The 19,281-nt window shown below is 38.9% G+C and overlaps 1 protein-coding gene across 5 annotated transcripts in view; it reads right to left on the bottom strand.

The window, feature by feature from the left end:
* The window catches only part of LOC125619047 (1-phosphatidylinositol 4,5-bisphosphate phosphodiesterase beta-4-like), a 288,730-nt gene that overhangs the window by 59,649 nt on the left and 209,800 nt on the right, over positions 1-19,281 (bottom strand). For all 5 annotated transcript variants that reach the window (XM_048811303.1, XM_048811300.1, XM_048811299.1 and 2 more), the window contains one exon: positions 9,384-9,482. In XM_048811303.1, coding sequence (XP_048667260.1) covers positions 9,384-9,467 — 84 coding nt within the window. In that variant the 5' untranslated portion in view covers positions 9,468-9,482. The remainder of the gene's footprint in view (positions 1-9,383; positions 9,483-19,281) is intronic.

Here is a 19,281-nt window from a genome sequence, read left to right as displayed (position 1 = left end):
TCCATGAAGGTACCCCTTATCCTGCATTATCTTTGTCTTGTAGCACTCAGCTTCCTGGGCCAGAGATTCCAACCTTGGGCTGAGAATACACTTCAGTGGTAGAGCACTTGGCCTAGGATTCAATTCCCAGGACGAGAGGGGGTGGGGTGGGGAGGGGGAGATCCTTTAATTCATTCCAATATTTAAAAACTCCTTTACTTCTCTATGTATTTGACCTATTACTGTCCCTTGTCCACAGGTGAATAATTAGTTCCATTATTGGCTGTCTTGCCATCTTTTCAAACCTTAGTTCAGACTAGAACTGGACATTTAAAACAAAATGAAAAATTTTGGTGTCACTTTAATCCCACCTTCGACCCTACTTCTACACTCCCAGACTAATGACACAAGGAATCCATCATGCCCTGTTTGCATTCGTTATCGCGGCCTTACCCCTTCCCTGCAGAAAACCTAGCAAAAGGTTCCCTTATAGCTTTCAGGATTCAGTGCCAAAGCACTGGGCTGGAAAGTAAAGCCATCTACAGTACAAGCCGTGCCCTGCTCTGCAGCTTCAGCTTCTGCCCTCCACCACTTACTCTCTGCCCCAGCTGGACAGGTCACTTCCCCTAGTGTAATGTCTGGTCACCACGGAGACCCCTGCACAACCTTTGGCCTGGCCTTCATCTTAGCTGTGTTTTGAATGGTTATTCAACTTGTCAGTCAAGACTCAGTCCAAAAGAGACCTCCTCTCTGAAGTTCCCTGGGTTAGTCTCCTCAGCCTGCTGCCCCTTCCTCTCTTATAAGACACACGTTCCACCACCTTCCTCATCACAACATGGTTGTGGAGAAGAGAGAAGGGGTGGAAGTGGAGGGTGTCAGGGCCACATGCTACATGCCTGGAGTTTCAGACTGAGAAACCTGCACTTAACCTTATCTCCCACAGAACATATAGACCCTCTGGTTTTTCCTGCATTTTTCCAGCCTCTTCTACATTCCAACATTTGTCTGGACCCTCACTTTAAATGCAAAGTTAGGATTTTTTTGTTTTGTTTTGTTTTAACAATAATTAAATGTTTTGTCTACTTTTAGGTTGATTCTACAAGTTGAAATAGTAACTAACATTATCATGATGACAGCTCTGTATGCATGTTTTTTAAAAATTATTTATTTATTCCAATTTGTTATATGTGACAGCATAGACTTTAAGTCATATTACACATATAAAGCACAATTTTTTATGTCTCTGGTTGTACAGAAAGTAGAGTCACACCATTCAAGTCTTCATACATGTGCTTAGGGTAATGATGTCCATCTCATTCCACCATTTTTCCTACCCCTGTGCCCCCTCCCTTCCCCTCCATCCCCTTTGCCCTATCTAAAGTTCCTTCATTCCTCCCATGCCCCACCCATCCCCATATGGATCAGCATCCTCATATCAGAGAAAACATTTGGCCTTTGGTTTGGGGGATTGGCTTACTTCACTTAGCATAATATTCTCCAACTCCATCCTTTTCCCTGCAAATACCATGATTTTTTTTTTCTCTGTATCTTTATATTCTTTTTCTTTCCTTATTTTATTTTCCAGTACTGGGATTAGAATCCAGGGCCTGGTGCATGCCAGGCTAGTGCTGTACCAGGGAGCAACATCCCCAGCCCCATAAGTATCCTTTTGTGTAAATAAAAGTAAAGTGGTACAATTCTATTCTTACTCTTTAAGCTCAATATTCTAACCTTGGGTACAAATTAAATTACCCAAACTTGGAAATACAATAACAAAATTACTATGTATTTTTTTTCAGTTATACTTGGGAGCACTGTTTTATGAAACTCACCCAAGAACAAATTACATCTATAGAAAAATGCACCTTTGACTTGCTAATCATAGTTAGTGCCCACATCCTTTGAACTTAACAGTTAATTTGAAAATGTTTCTTTGTCGTTGATGTTATTTGTTTTTGGTTCCATGGAGAGGCAGATGACTTGCGTCTAGTAGAAAAAGACAACCACATAATAGGTCATAGTTTTATGGCCCTCTTGGGCATTAACGAGTTTTGTATGTAATTGACAAAGCTTATTTCAGCTTTCCTTTCCTGACTATATAAAACTTGTCTTCCTCAAGTCCTCCTACAACTGACTCTACCTCCTGCTGGTGTCCTCACTGAGGAGTTAAATAAACCTTTAAATCAAAACACTTTCTTCAAGGGTTGTGTTTTTAGTCTTTTGAGAATTATATTTGGCAAAGGCTTTGCCTCACTGATGCACAACCTATGGGGTGTAAGCTGCTAGAGGTTTTTACCAAGTTCCTCAAGGTGTCCCACAATTTTCTATCAGTTGCTGAGGCTGGCCTTGAATTTGCAATCCTCCTGCCTCAGCTTCTCCAATTGCTGAGATCACAGGCATGCACCACCACTTCTAGCACCAATTTGATATCAGGACTGCCTTGTACTGAGGCCAAAGTTAGCCTGCTCCACTCTGGGCCAGGATTTCTTTAGGCTCTTGTACTTTGATCCTCTGTCTGGCAATTACAAAAATTGTTTCAGGTTACACAGCAGCAGCTGCAAGCACCAATTTCCTCCACATCTGTGGGTGTGAAAGGCAGGAGCTTGTAGGGCAGAGGTGGGAGGCTAATGTATAAGGAAGGCTTCACCAGTGTTCCAGAAACATCAAGGACTGAACGTCTGCATTTTCCAGACTAGAAACAAAATGAAGTCACTCACACTAATGGTTCACATCACCAAATGAAACTATTAACTGACCCTCCATGAAGTCAAGAGAGAGAGATAATAGGCAAGTCTCCCAGAGAGGTCATTTTCAATTGGAAAGGTAATGAAATTCCCTTTGTTTTGATCCTTATATAAAACAGGGATGCTGACCAGAGGGAGAGAGAAGGAGAAGGAAAGGAAAAATACTGGGGAATGATACTGACCAAATTATATTGCCATATAGTGTACATGTAGGAATATGTAACAAAAATCCCACTATATATATCTATAATGCACCAATAAAAATACGGGAAAAATCATGCTTCGTATTTAAACTTGGTAAAATTTACTCTATGTGTGTTATTCAGTGATTCTTAAAAATTAAAAATGAGAATAAAAGAGGAAAGTCAATAAAAGGGACTGAAATTACCCAATCAGTTATTTTTCCATTACTTTTCTCTCTTCCTCTAGTGGCTTTACTAGGAAAGTAACTTTTAAATGACTGATTCATTTTCCATTCTTTGTTTCTGGTTTTCTTCATCCAATTTCTGTGTATAAAAACAACTTCATCTGCTGGGCTCCTTGGAACCCTTATTGTATTTTGTGGAATGACGTGTTACCCGCTTCTAGAGTCAAAAGTAAAACTGGTCTCAGCAACTCGGGAGGTTAAGGCAGGAGGATCTCAAGTTCGAGGCCAGCCTCAGCAACCTAGTGAGACCCTGTCTCAAAATAAAAAATACATATATAAAGGTCTGGGGGAAAAGCTCAGTGGATAAAGTGCCCTTGGTTCAATCCCCAATACTGCAAATAAATAAATAAATAAATAAATAAAGCTAATTAAGATTTATTGTAATTTTTGTACTTGACATTGGAAAAGGACTTGTCAGCTCACCTCAGATACAATCAAGTCCCATGAGTGAGAAGAAAAGGTAGCCTGAGCTGGGACTTGTGATATGAGAAGGGGACTGGTGATAGAGGTAAATCTTCAATAAAACACCTAATCTCTGTTCTGGCTCCCACTAAGAAGAAATGGCTGGGGAAAACTATAGATTGCAAGGAAGTGATCTGATAATGACCTCTTTGCTTTGGGAAAGGAGGATGGTAGTTTTAAACCTGGTTATAGTTTGTGGTGATTATCTACCTCATCCAGGCCTATAGCTATGTAAGTTGAAATTTAATTAAAATGAAATTATATGAAGCTCAGTTCCTTGGTTCCACTAGCCACGTTTCAAGGGGTAAACAGCCAAGCCTGGGTAGTGGCTGCTGTCATGGGCAGCACAGGTTCAGATCAGGTCAGACACTGAAGAATGTTCTGCCAGGAAAATGCTGGCCTAGGACAGGAGCCTTTTTCTTAAGGATAAAGCTCTTTTTAAATTTTGTCTGAGTATATATATTACCCTATAAACTGATACAAGAGGGAAGAGCTCAGGAGAATATGGAACAAGAGTCTCAGGTTCAAGGAGCCCAAAGGGCTCAGAATTGCGAAGGGACTAGAATATTTTTCCTTGGCTTAAGAGGGAAACTATTACGGTTTGGATATGAGAAGTCTGCCAAAACTCCTGTGTGAGACAAGGCAAGAATATTTGGAGGGGAAATGATCAGATTCTGAGGGCTGTAACCTAATCAGGGGATTAATCCTCTGATATGGATTAACTTAGGTGGTAACTGTGGGCTGTTGAGGTATGGCTGGAGGAAGCAGGTCACTGGGGGTGTGCCTTTCAGGTTTGTACTTTGTCCCTGGTAAGCAGAGCTCTTTTTCTCTGCATCTTGGCCCTTTGACCTTCTTTCCCCATCCACGCCATTCCCCATGATGTTCTGCCTCACCTTGGGCCCAGAGCTATGGGGTGAACCAACCATGGACTGAACCTCTAAAACTGTGAGTCAAAATAAAATTTCCCCCTTTAAATTGTTCTTATCAGGTCTTTTGGTCATACTGATGAAAAAGCTGCCTAAAACAGAGTCTAATAATGAAAGTAACTTAGAAAGCAGAGTGGTTGCCTAGCATGCGTAGGGCCCTGGATTCAATCACTAGATCACACACACACACAAAAAATAGTTTTGCCTTTACACAACCTGTAATTCCAGCAGGATTAGGGGAAAACAGGTTTGGTAGTGGCATGCAACACAAACTGTTGTATATGTAATGTCTGAAATGTTGTATATGTACAGTCTGCCTCAAAAGAATTCCTCAGTAATACAGAAAGAACAAAATAATGCTTGAATGCAGTACATGTAAAAAAAAAAAAAAAGAAGAAGAAGAAGAAAGAAAGAAAAGTATCCAGCACAGTGAGGCATCCCTGTAATCCCAGTGACTACAGACAGGAGGAATTCAAGGTTTGTGGCCAGCCTAGGCAACTTAGCAAGAATCTGTCTCATAAGATAAAAAGGACCAGGGATATAGCTCAGTGGTTGAGTGCCCTGCGGTTCAATCTCCAGTACTACCACTCAAATAAATAAATAAATAATGTTAATTAACAAATAAATATGTAAACAGTAACCATTAAACACTTGTTTTTCCTGATCTGGTGAGTGCTCACCCACAGCATAAAATAATTCCTTGCATTCTTAAAACAAATATGAGGGGTATAATTAAATGTTCATCTGATAGGTCCAGTGAAATGATAACATTAGTTATTACCATATAGTACCCACATGATAGGTGCTTTGCACTTATGCCCCTTCAGAAGACAGTCCCTTTGCTCTGACACTCAGGATGCTTGGGTTTTGTTTTCTCTAATTCCTGTTCTTTCCCCAGGCTATCACCTGCCATCTCTTAGTACTATTTATGCACAAACTATAGAAACACCTTTTGTGGTTACGTTTTTACAACTAAATATTTGAATGGCTCTGGCTTCAATGAATTTCATGTTTTAAGATTGGGAAATAACAAAAGCTGGCCGTCAACCAGCTTGAAATATTATTTGACCTTTTGGTTTGAAATGCTATAGAAAGAAATATGTTTATAAAATTAATACTTATTTACTTGAAATCCTGGTGAACCTCACTCCATAAAGTTGATAGCTTAGCTACATGACATTTAATACTTGTTCCAGGTTTCCTTCCTCCTAACTTTACCTGTTTTCAGAGGAACCTGCAAGAAGAGCAAATGCCTTTGGAAGCACAGCTAACCAGTATATTCTAAATATCAACTGTGCCTAGGTTGGGTATCACTATCACCAAGATGACAGCGTACGGAAAAAAAATAAGTTTAACTTTATGAATGTATCTCTTTCTATAACATTTCAAACCAAAAGGCCAAATAATAACCCCCCCCCAAAAAAAGAATCACAAGAAATAAAAAAGGATTCAAATGTTGAACCAAAGTTCATCAAATCATATTTCACTTGATTTACAAAGAAAAGTAATTTTTCTCTGTTTGGACACATTAAAGTAGGAGAGACACCCAGCCAGTGTTTTTATTTAATGTTTTCCAAATGATCTCTGAATTATTAGATGCTATGCAGTATTTTCAAAACTATCTTGTAGATTTCAAAAGCCTGGAAAATTGTCTTAGGAAACTGCAAATCTTTTAGGTCACTGAACAGATTCTGGAACAGATCGTCGCACACCAGCTCATACTAAAGAAATATGGCCATTGATGGGGTTCAGGAGATGTTATCCCAAAATATGGCACTTTGGCATTTGAGACAACAACAGTAGAAGCAGGAAGGTCACTCTGGCCTTTCCCTCACCACCCTCTACCCTGAAGCAAACCACAAAAACCAAGCTGACCCAGAGGGATCCTCCTTACATGCAGGGGGATGTTCTTTGAGAGCCTGGGGACACAGAGAAGAATCTGAACAAACATCCTTCAGCTGTTAAGTTCCTCCCAGTTTATTATTTGATCACATCCCCTTTGTCCAGTCATTCTTCTGTATGTCTATCCAACCAGACTAAGCAAAAGTATACCCAGGTTTCCCTGATCCTCTGAATCTTCATTTCTGAAGGTGCCCATGTCATGCAAAACATTAAATAAGTTTGTATGCTTTTTTCCCTCATTAATCTGTATTTTGTTTTAAGGTCTCAGCTATTGCCTAGCAATGGGTGGGAAAATATATATATATATTTTTTTTTTTCCATACGCTGTCATCTTGGTGACAGTGATACCCAACCTAGATACAGTTTACCTGGGAGAAAGACTTGAACATGCTTCTCAATTAGTTTTTGACCTTCCTTGCCAAGTTGTATATAGTGAATATAAGTAGCCAATGGAAATAATTTACTTTGAATTATGTGTGAACTATATATAATGATTGATCATGATCATTTTTATTTAAAAATATTTCATGCAGTATACTCCAATATTTTGAATATGTTGATGATCAGATCCACACATGGGATTGTCAAGGATTATTAAGAAGTCTCTCCCATTTCAGTTATCAGAAAATGAATAGTCAGGGGTACAGTTCAGTGGTAGAATGTTTGCTTAGCATGTGCAAAGCCCTGGGTTCCATTCCCAGCAAAAAACAAGAAAAGAGAGAGTGAGTCATGAAGACAGGGAGGATGGAAAGAAGGAAGAAAGGAAGGGAAAGAACTAACAAAAAACAAAAAACAGACAAGCTTAGAATGAATTGTGTGCAAAACCCTTTTTGACACTAGACATTGTCAATGTTTTACAGTTACAGACATTCAGCAACTTACAGATAAATTACTGAAAGATAAGTAAAATACTGTCCTTGACTTCAAGCAAGGAAGAGTATAGTAGGAGAGATAGAAATATTAAATAAAATGCAAAGGAGGTGAAATATGTGTTGAGGTAGGTTAGTGGTAGGACAAATGTGATATCTCTTGCTGGATGGCTCAAGGAATATATCCAGAAGTGAAGATTTCTCATCTGGGTTCTAAAGGATGAGAAGGAGTTTTCCAGTAACAAGTTACAAATAGAACAAATAGAAAAAGAAAAGAACATCTCAGGAGGAGAGAGAGTAGCATACATAAGTATGTAATAGAAAAGTTTATGAGGGGATTATAAGTGGTTTGCTAAGGTTAATGGAGAGGACGTGTATGAAACTGGAGGTAAACAATTCTGTACTAATTACATAGAAGGCAAATTATGCAAGGCCTTGAGTTTATTGAGGAGTTTTCTTTATCCTAGAGTGGAAAGTCATGAAAGCTTTTTAAACAGATGAGGAACAAGATGACTAGGTAGAAGCATATTATTTTCTTCCTTCTTATAGCAAAATGAAGTTAGCTTTTATTTCCTGTTGGTGGCAACGTTTCAGATACATGAATAGGTGTCTCTTTAATATTTTATTTCAATACAAGGACAGTGAAGACATCTTGCTCACCTTTTGCATGCTCAAATTTGTTTACTTAAAAAGCAGCTATCAAGCCAGGTGTGGTGGCTCGCATTTGTAAACCCAGATGCTTCAAGGCTGAGGCGGGAGGATTGTAAATTTGGGGCCAGCTTGGGCAACTTAGCAAGATTCTGTCTCAAAATAAAAAAATTAAAGGGGCTGGGGAGGAGCCTCAGTGGTAGAGTGCTTGTTTAGCATATGTGAGTCCCTGGGTTCAATGTCCACTATTAAAAAAATATAAAAATAAAAGCAACTAGATATACATCTTCTATGATACATGCTGGGAAAAGCAAGTCAACAGTCCTCAGTCATGTTAGAACCCCTCACAGAAAATTACTTTCTGCATCTGACAATCAACCTCAGGGACAGCTGGCTAATCAGGCCACATAAACATCTCACTGATATTTTTCTTTTTCTTCTTTCCCTCCCTCCCTCCCTTCCTTCCTTCCTTTTTTCCACACTATATTTATAGACTGAACCCAGAAGGCTCTATCGACCACTGATAGAGTTGTTTTTATTTTATTTTATTTTATTTTTCATTTTGGGACAGGGTTTTGCTTATTTGCCCAGGCTGGCTTCAAACTTGTGATCCTCCTGCTTTAACCCCTCTAACTGCTGAGATTTCAGGCGTGCACCACCAAGCACAGCCATTGTATTGATTTTAAAAGGAAAGAACTCTGACTCTAAATGGTTTTAGGAAGTCTTATCTTTTACTTTACCTTAAAGGCAACATAAATTCCATGACATACCCCTCCTCTGGTCCTCTCAGACTCAAGGACAACAGATTTACAAGGCAAAGAGGCTTCACCTCACCTCTCTTGCCCTGCTAAACAGATTGTTGGTCAAAGCCCAAGCTCTGGAGGAAGCCTGGAGCCACTGCCACCTTGCAAGGGCACAAATAAAAAATGACAGAAGCAGGGGCACGCAAAGCCTTGGTCACAAAGGTCTGTGCAATGAAATGAACAAAGTAAATGGCTAGCACAAAGTCCCAGCACTGCTACATTTTAACAAATGGAAAGGTTTATATGGAAAGGCCGCCAAAAGCTTAAGCAAAACCCTTACTCCATGAAACCCATCCATAAAACCAGAATAACAGTATCAACCTTGGAAGGTTGTTGTTGAGAAATTAAGCAAATAACACACACAAAGTGCTTGGAAGGTAGTCTTGCACTTGGTGAGCACTTGATGATAAATTACAGGACTGTCGTGATTATATGTGGCACAGGATGAGCATCACAAATTAGAGTATCATTAATATTATACCTCATAACTGCCCTCTAACTATTCCAACTTATGAATCTCCAAGAGGTTCTTACTTCTGTCAAAGAATATTTGCTCAATACCGTAATTAAGTTAAATAATTATTAGAATGTTTTCAGTGAAAAGATTAATAGCTCTTCTTTACCTCTTCATATCTGTCAAAAACTGCTCCTTCTTGCAAAAAGGAAGGGACTTCCTTCTGCCAGTTAAATTCATAAGGTTTGGCCATGATGATATTCAAGACCTAAAAATGAACAAAGAATATCTCATTAGTGTATGATGTTAAAACACAAGTGGCCAACCAATGTTTACCACCTTGCATTTACGTATCTGAAATGGCTTTTCTCTAAATATGCAGAATAAGTCCATAAATTATCATTCTTTTGTTTTCTCTTCTCTTTATCTGACTCCAACTTTTCTTCCAAGCTTTTACCCTGGAGAGAAATTATCATTTTATACATTACATGCTGTAAAACAGATCTTCAGAGAAAAAAATGGACCTTCAATAAACAATTACAGGACAGCTAAAAGTTAGCATAAAAGACAGATTAGAAAACAAGATGATGCCAGGCTCCTCAGTGGTGCATGCCTGTAATCCTAGGAGGATCACCAGTTCAAGGCCAGCCTCAGCCATTTAGGGAGGCCCTAAGCATGATAAGAAAGAAAAAAATAAAATAAAATTTAAAAATACAAGGGACAAGGATATCTCAGTGGTAAAGTGTCCTTGGGTTCAATTTCTAGTACCAAAATATATATGTATTTTTTAGTACATATATATTTTATATACACATATATTTATTTTTAATATATATTATTAAAAAAAAAACAAGATGGTGAGGGCCGACTTTTAGCTCACTGGTTGAACATATGTTTCACATGTGAGGCACTGGGTTTAATTCGAAGCACCAAAATAAAATAAATCAACAAGGATGGCCTCGTTATTTGGCAGACTACAGAACACGATGGCAAAACATCCCTCCTCTGCTGACCTTTATGTGTTCTGTGATGTTCTCGTTCTTGACAACCATCCCTTTAAATTTTTCTCTTTGGTTTCATTTTCAAAGGAATAGCAAAAAGAGGCATCTGATATAAAAAGCTCATATCAGAGATAAAAAGAAAGCTTTTATCCACGTGCATCATTGTTCACTGGTCTAGCTCTGGTTCTCCCAGGATCAACCTAAGTGCCCAGTACATGATGCTTTTCAGACATCACTGCCATTCTTGCTACTAAACTATTCATCTCCCTTTTGGGTACCAATTTCATCAAAATGGTCTTATTATATGAAGGACTCTAGCAGGTGCAGAGGCTGATGGAAGGATTTAGGATTTGGAGGGTGACGGATTTAGACGCTGATCTCTAAAGGAGATCTGCAGTGAAGTTGGGAATACTTGAATACTCCTCCTGCCCCCTGCCCCAGAGTTTTGGGTTCAAAACAAGGTAAGAGGTATTTTGGAAAAAATGATATTAAAGTATCCCCTCTTTTTCCCCCCAATTTGAAACTGGGGAAGGGAAAGCTTTTTTCTGTGATATCTCTGAAATGCTTCCCTGAGTTTGGCATTAGAGGCAGTCTCTGGCTTGTTTTAAATAGGTGGTACAACTATAACCAACAAATTAGAAAATGCCTGACCCAGCCAATTACAGTTTACAACAGTTTAATCCAGGTCACTGATTTAAAAATGGGCACAAATGAAGTTCAACAGACTTCACATAAAGTTAAAGGGACAGATACTTCCTTTTAAAGGTATGCAGGGAGACGGACAGCGGGCTGACCACTCTATATAACTATATCCTTTTTTCAATTATCCAAAATCCCCACCCACAGCTAATTACAAAATGCTTTCACTAGGCCCTGCCAAAAGTTCCTCTTCTTTAATCCTCTAGCTTGCCCTGTACAGATTCACTCACAGGGCATTTCATTACCTCCTCACCCACTTCAAGGGTACCACCTCACCATACAGAGGAAGGGAGCAGCCTTTTGGAGGAACCCAGGACGTCAAGGTGGATTTACAAAGTCAAAGAATTGATAGATAGCCCGGCATCTTTTCCAGTGTAAACACCATGAGCAGTTACTGGAAGGGAGCCAAAGGGCTTTTAAATAGTCTCATTGTTTCTAGAGTCTTATGCAACTGAAGGGGTTAGTTATTGCACTGACTACAGAGGAAAAACTCTGGGCAGCAGAGAGCTTGGTAGAATGGGAACCAGAGAGCAGGGGAGTCCTAAGTGGCCTTATTTCATAATAAATGACATAGAGCTCCTTCTATAAAAGACGATGAGGCACTCAAAGAGTTAGTAGAAGGAGCACAAAGGAGCCAAGGTGGGCTGTTGAGCTATCAGATATATAAGCGGCATAAACACAAAGCACAACACCCACGAAGATGGTCTCCCACCAGTTCAACTGAAGTCAACCAAGGAGGGGCAGCTGTTAGGTAGTAGCCAGCAATGAGCAGTGAAATACATAGTAAGGTCATAAAGCATTCTTTAAATTACTTTAGGATCCTTCTTCAAACTATCTTAAGAAATCAAATGACAGCAGTTAATCCGTAGAAAACAAACAAAAACAAGGGAGCTATTTATAAAACACAAACACGTCAAGAAAAAAGAATTAATGGGACTATTCTTGACAGGGTCTACTGAGGTTGATGTGAAGTTAGGAATTATGGCTGTAAGTGTCTCAATTTGTCTGGGAAGGAAGAGTCCTTTAGTAGAGCAGGTGCACTAAGGTACCTTCTGACCAGCTATGGACCCCAATGCCCACATTAACATGGGATTGACTTGTAGATGAAGCTCCCCTAAACAGGTTGGCCACCATGACAGTTCCAGAGGACCAACTAAGGTCAAAAACTCCACCATCCAACGTGAAGGAGAAGCTGAATACACCTGATTGGCAAAGAGTGCAGAAGTGGTCCCCAGGTCTCTTGATAAACATCAAACAGTAATAAATTTGGAGACAGCTTTGTCTCCTTTGTTCTCTGCTTAGAGATGGACCATTCATATTCTCTCTCTCTCTCTCTCTCTCTCTCTCTCTCTCTCTCTCTCTCTCTCTCCTGTCCTCTCTGTTTAAGCTTTGCTTTGCTTTTACTTTTTTACTTTTCTTTTATTTCACTTTATCTTTACTTTCACTTATAATGAAGTTCTCTGGCATGGCTTTTGGTGTCTGACTTTAACTTTTCTATCACTGGAACAAAAGAGCCGAGGTTTGGAGTTTCATCTCCCTGTATTCCTGTGACACAACCATTCAGGTTTTTGTGCTACTTGACCCTGCATCTTTATACCTGCTGTGTCACTAGACCTCTAAGATGATTTAAAAATATATATATAATGACTGAATAAAAATCCAGTGTGTATGTATATATACCACATTTACTCAGCCATTAAGAAAAATGAAATTATGGCATTTGTTGGTAAATGGATGGGACTGGAGAACATCATGCTAAGTGAAATAAGCCAGACACAAGAAGTCAAGGGTCGAGTGTTTCCTCTCATATGTAGAAGCTAGAGCCAACTAAGGAAAAAAAGAGGGGGGGGGCAGATCCCACAAAAAAGAGGAAGGATCAGAGGAGTACAGGAAGGGGAGAGAGGGTGAGGGAGAAGCCCTGGAAAGGGGAGGAACTGAGGAATGAAACTGACAAAATTATGCTATGCACATATATGAACATAACACAGAAAATTCCACCTTTATGTATATCTGCAAAACACCAATAAAAATAAATAAATAAATAGAAGGAAGAGTAGTAGGATAGCAAAAGGGAGTAGGGAGAAGGAGGGCAGGAGGGAAAGGAAGCACTGATATTTCCTGCATGTATGATTATAACATAATAAACCCCGCTATTATGAATAACTGATGTACTAATAAAAACCTTTTTAAAGTGTTGCTAGATCTATAAAAAGGTCCTTAAGATTTACTAAACCACCTATCCCAGATGTGCTGGGTCAACTAATAGAGTCAACATGCCCTGTCCCCCCAATACACAACCTCCTAGGCCAATCTGCATCAAATTTCAGTCAACAATTGCCCCCCCTCCCCAGCTGCCCTCCCTGGACAATGCTTAATTTTGTGGTTCAGAATGAACAGAAGTCAGTACATGAAAGCAGGCATATTTGAGGTACATGGATATGATAGGCTATATAAATGACTCCCTCAAAGATGCTCACACCCTGAACTGCAGTAAATTGCAGTGAATGTTACCTTATAGGACTAAAAAAAAAAAAAAAAAAAAAAAACCCTTGCAGATGTGATAATGATCTTGTATGGAGACATTATCCTGCATCTTCCAAGTGGGTCCTAACTGCCATCACAAGAGCCTAGCTGCCATCACAAGAGTCCTTATATCAGGGAGATACAAGAAGATTAGACAGTAACAGAAAAGGAGGAAATGGAAGGTGACTTAAATGTCACATGTCAGGAATGTTGAGACCACCAGAAAGTAGAGGAGGCCAGAGTCTGAAGAGAACATGGTTCTGAGGCATGTAGATTTCAACCTGCTGGCCTCCAAAATAAAATGGTGCTGTTTTCAACTACTAGTTTGTGGTGATTTTTTTTTTAGCAGCCCCAGGAAGCATACCATGTACATGCAGCCAACTGAAGCTGGACATCTTTCCTATAAGGTCTAGAAAATTGCCAAAACAATCTGGAATGCAACAGAGGTGGCTCCAATTTGAAAGGAATGGTCATTTCACATACATCCATTCAGTGGAATCAAAAGAAGATGGAAACAAAAGTCCAGAATTAAATGGAATCTAGAAATTACTTCTCAACACTCTGCCCTTCTAGTCTAAAACCCCATTGAACTGTAAAGACATTATTTCTGAAGTATATACTTCCCCGAGTTCCAAATCTTTTTTTAACAACTCTGCCTCTTAGCAATGAATATAAATTTTAAATAAACCCTGAAGCTTCCCCCAAGTCAACCAAGACAGTCTCCATTTTTTTTATTTCTATTTGTGAACTAATGAATTCATTTGAAAAAGCATTTGCTTCCACTAACATATAGCTTTCAATTGAATAAAAATGAACCATGCCAAGTTATGAATTTTATTAAGTGTAACTTTTAACCTACCCACAAAGAAGTTCCATAATGAAATAATCCCTTCCCCATCTAACCATGCAAATCCCATTAAACTAAATAACCCATGACCTCAAATGACCCCATGATGAGAATAACCAAGATTGTTTTCAAGAACACAGAAAGTTGGGATAAAATTTCCACTGACTGAAAGTAAATTAGTTGGCTCTATCAAACACATTTCAATATCTTGCTCTTCCATCTTTGAAGAGGACATCCTTGTCTTTCTAAAACAGATCAACAGTCCATTATCAGGTCATCCAGAGCTTTTAAACAAATGGCTTTACCTCAAGTAAAAATCTTATTTGACACTGATATATTGCACCATTAATGATCATTTTCCCTATTTCCTAAAAATGCCTCCATTTTCTTCAAGTCATTCAATAAGCTTTTCAAAAAGCAAACAGGGAGCACAGAAAATGATTGTAGGTAATGCTGCTGGGAGTTGGGGAGGGAGAGCATTCTAGTCTACTCTGGTGAAAAAGAATTCTGCAATTCATTTATATAGCCTTGAAAAGCCCATATCCTGACTTAGTAATTGTACCAGCAGGATTTAGCTTAAGTAAATGCCCACAAAATCTATGAACAATGATACTGTTGTGCTTTTTATGGTAGTAAAATATGGGCCTTACATAAGCATAACTAAGCAATCAATTAAATACACTTTGCCATCTAAGTATTCTTATGCTTACTGAAAATAATGATATAAAGGAATAGTTATTTGCTTAACAACAGCAAATTTAGAGGAGTTTCTAAAAATATTCACAGCTTTTCTCAAGCAAATAAAACTACTCTCAATATGTGTTAAGCAAATACAAAAGCAAGTATGATCCAAATGGTTACTTGTTTTATATATATGTGTGTGTGTGTGTAGTTTATATAAGCAACCATTTAGCAACACTTTTTTTTCTTACAGAAGAGAAAGGCTAACAAAATACAAACAGTATCACTTTTGACAATGGAATTTTAGATGATTTTTATTTTAATACTTTTTTATATTCTAAAATATAGAAAATTACAGTGTTTCTTTTTCAGGGGGAAAAATGTTTTCTAAAGTAAAAGCAGCATGATATTGAAAAAAAACCCAAAAACACAACAACAACAAACTCCTGTTCATAAATATCAGTTTTTAAACAATATCTATGTTGTCCACCAGAGTTCCAAGCAAGAGAAAAGGGTAGGAAGAGACTAATAAAGCTATAAAATGTTCTTATCCTTTCAGAATTTAAAACCTGTGTGTACATACATACCAGTTGTGACTGATTCTTATTCACTACTTAGTATAGAGTTTCCTGGTAACTCTGATTAAAATTATTTGTTAACTCCAAGACCTCTGCTATTATTATATTTGGAAGTAAGACTGATTATGGTGGTGCTAGAATTAGTTTCTCAATAAGTCTGAAGTTGTGTGTGTGTGTGTGTGTGTATGTGTGTTTTATACTGGGAATTGAACCCAGGGGCCCTTTACCACTGAGGTGTATTCTCAGCACTTTTTTTTTTTTTCTTTTTGAGACATAGTCTCACTAAGCTGTTCAGGCTGGCCTAGAACTGTGATCCTAAATTGCTGAGATTACAGGAGTGCACCGCTGTGCCCACCTCTATTTAATTTTAGACAGAGTCTTGTTACATTGTGGAGACTGGCCTCAAACTTGCCAGCCTCCTCCCTCAGCTTCTTGAGTGGCTAGGAACCACCTTCCCTTGCATTTTTTCATCAATTCTAGATTATAAGAAATCAATAGCTTTAGCCATAATTAATCTATTAGAAATCCCCACCTGATTCAAAATAATTTCCTGGAGTTTATTATGAAAATATAAATCATATGAAGGCAGAAAGTAAACACATCCACTGCTGGACTCCCCATTTCAGTGCTAATCATGATGCAAGGTAAGTGTAACTTTCTCTAAATGTAATAATTAATTTTGTGTGTGTAATACTAGGGATTGAACCCAGGTGTGCTCTATCACAGAGCTCCATCCCGACCCTTTTTATTTTATATTTTGAGACATGCTAAATTGCTCAAGCTGGCCTCCAACTTGAAATCTTCCTGCTTCAACCTCCCAAGTCCCTGGGATTACAGACATCAACCACTGTGCTTGGCTAAATATAACAATTTTTAAAAATATAGGAATAAAAATATTTATAAAAATTGCTTATGTAAATTTATTAGGTGATATTTATGGTGATACCACAGGCTTCATTTTACCAGGATTTTGCAAACCGTGTCTAAAACATGCTTCAATATCTGGGGTACTTAGAGAACCAGCTTAAATTGAATATAGTGAATACCTAGAAACATATTGCAAGGAATAAACAGTAATATCTTTCCTTACTCATCAAAGGTTTGTGGTTGGTAGGGGTGTTCTGACCAGGTCTGGGAGAAACAGAAAACTAAAAGCAACATGCAAAGATTAGCTACAGTTTTAGAGAGAGAACACAAATGGAAGTCTCTTTGGGCTCTTGTTTCAAGGTGTTCTTAACCCAGGGCTCCTGGCCAGAGACGCCTTTGTTCTTGGAAAGCCGGGGTACATGATAATGGGGACCACAAGAATGGAGGTGTGGGTTAACCTCTCCCTCAGCTTTAGTTTCTTGTTCACTAGAACATGGTTCAAGCTATAGGTGGAAGGTTCTGGATGATCAAGGTGAAAATGTACAACAGGAGCCTAGGAGAAAAACAGAGAATTAGGCCTCACAGGCTTGCCTTAAATTAGTGATTCTCAAAGTACGGTGCACATACTGCAAACATCAGGGAAAACACCAAGTGAAGATTCAACCTCCAAAACTCCCTTAAGTTTAAGGAGCTGCAATTACCAAAGAAGAAAAGAAAGAATATGTTGAAATCAAAGAGTTCTAGGAGAATCATGTCCTGGCCACTTGGAAAAGCAGTGTCATCCATCGCCACTTCTCCCCGTGCTTCTCTCTGGACTTTTCAGACAAATTCATTGACCCAAACGCTGAGCCATTTATACATTCCTCGTCCCTCATTCCACAATCTCTTTCCTTACTTGGTTATTTACTAGTTACCCATTTAGAGACACTGAGTTAGGTACCACTTCTGTATTTTTATGTAGAAACCCTGAACTTCCCTCTGTAGATCTCTCCCTGCATTGTAAACAGATATTTGTTGATCCCTATCTCCACTGAACAGTGAACTCTGTGGAGAACAGAATCTCATTCTCATTCGCTATTAGTGTCCTAGTAGTGGGTGGTCCTTAAGCACTAAATGAATGAAAGGATAAATGAGAGAATATTTCATTCGGGAGGAGTTCCCAACCAACCCCCAAAACAAAGTGAGGCACAGCAGAACAAATGCTCCTCTTTTTATCCAAATGCACATTTCAGCACCGTTTTTTGCGGGCACTTGCTCTCCCCTCCAGAATCTCAAACGCTATTCCCAGTCCTGTTTCCAAAAGAGAAAACCCAGCGGTTTGGCTGGAACCCAGTCTGCAGAGTGAGTTTCCATTCTTTACTTGGCTCTGCAGTCTGATTGGGCCTATGAACCACTTCTAAGCTGCACCTCCCATTCCCACCCCTCTATGCCTCATAACTCAGTCCGTGACTCTGACTGCCAGTGGGAACTGCTCAGATTGGCATCTGGGTTCTTGAGGGTGGGGCTGTACCCTGCACAAGTCCTTATGGGGTACATAGTTGACATCTCTAGAGACTGACTTTTAAAAGGTGACCCCTAGCCTGCTGCTAAGTTTCTCTTCTTTCTCTTGGGCCCAGACCTCCATATTTTACTTTGCCCTTCATTTGCCCTTGGACTGGCTCTGCCAAAATTATTAGGCAAAACATCACCACCACACATCCTACATGTCAAGAGAGAAATCTCTCTTTAGAGGCCCAATTTTGCCTTAATTAACAGACTATTTCAAAGGAAAGATTTTTATTTTTTCTTTGCTTGGATAATCTTTCTGAAGGTTGCCTCAGGCGTGATGTGGAGTCAGTCTGAGGACTGCAAGACATGACTTCACAAAAATAAGGAAAGCGCTTAGACAGGAGCAGGCACAAATTCAAGGACTCAAAGGATCCTTTATTTTAATAACAATTTTCTTACTGAAATAAACATACACACACAATGAGCTATTAAATTTAATCAAGATTCCTGTAGTTAAACATTCTCCAAGCTATTTTATAAATAGGTCATTGCTATTATTATACAGGAGTCATAAGATGAGGATTAAAGTACAAGACATGCATAATGGAACGGAGTCCAGACCATATATGGAGAAAATAAAATATCTCTCCTTGGGTTTTTGAATTAGAAGGTATCAGAAACCAACAGCCTTTGTATGTTCATATATATCAGAGTACTACTACTCCATAGCCTGAAGATAACTTTTGGTCGAAGAAATCTAACCTCACACAAAGATAGTTCTCTCTTTTCAACATGTTTCTACTGAAGTCCTCAAAAGTTTAAACACGGGATGAAGATGGAACTCAGATAATAGAGGAGGTGAGAAAAAAGTATACAGAATTTAAGGTTGGGGGAGAATGATTTCTTTATTTAATCTATGCAAATTCTTTTTAAAAAAAAAATCCCAAAACTTTTTTCCTGTTTTATTTTTATTTTTGTTACCAGGGATTGAACCCCGGGGTGCTTAACCACTGAGCTACATCCCCAGCCCTGTTTATTTTTTATTTTGTGACAGGGTCTTGCTAAGTTATTAGGGCTAGCCTCAAACTTGTAATTCTCCTGCCTCAGACTCCTGAGTCACTGGGATTACAGGCATGTACCACCCCATTTGACATATTCCTCTCTCTCTTTTTTTTAATGCATAAAAATTCAATCAGTGTGAAAGGAAAGAATGCAAAATCCTTTAATTCACCAGTTACTTCTTGGAAAAAGTGTTATCTTTTTAATTTTCCTCTCTCCAGGTTTGACCTTCCTTCCCCTCCCCTCTCTCCTTCCTTTCCCTTCCCTTTTCTTCCCCCCTCTTCCCTTCTTCTCTCTCTCTCTCTCTCTCCCTCTCCCTCTCCC

This window comes from Marmota marmota, unplaced genomic scaffold (genome assembly GCF_001458135.2).
Source record: "Marmota marmota marmota unplaced genomic scaffold, marMar, whole genome shotgun sequence".
NCBI lineage: Eukaryota > Metazoa > Chordata > Mammalia > Rodentia > Sciuridae > Marmota > Marmota marmota.
This window is presented reverse-complemented; position numbering and strand designations above follow the sequence as displayed.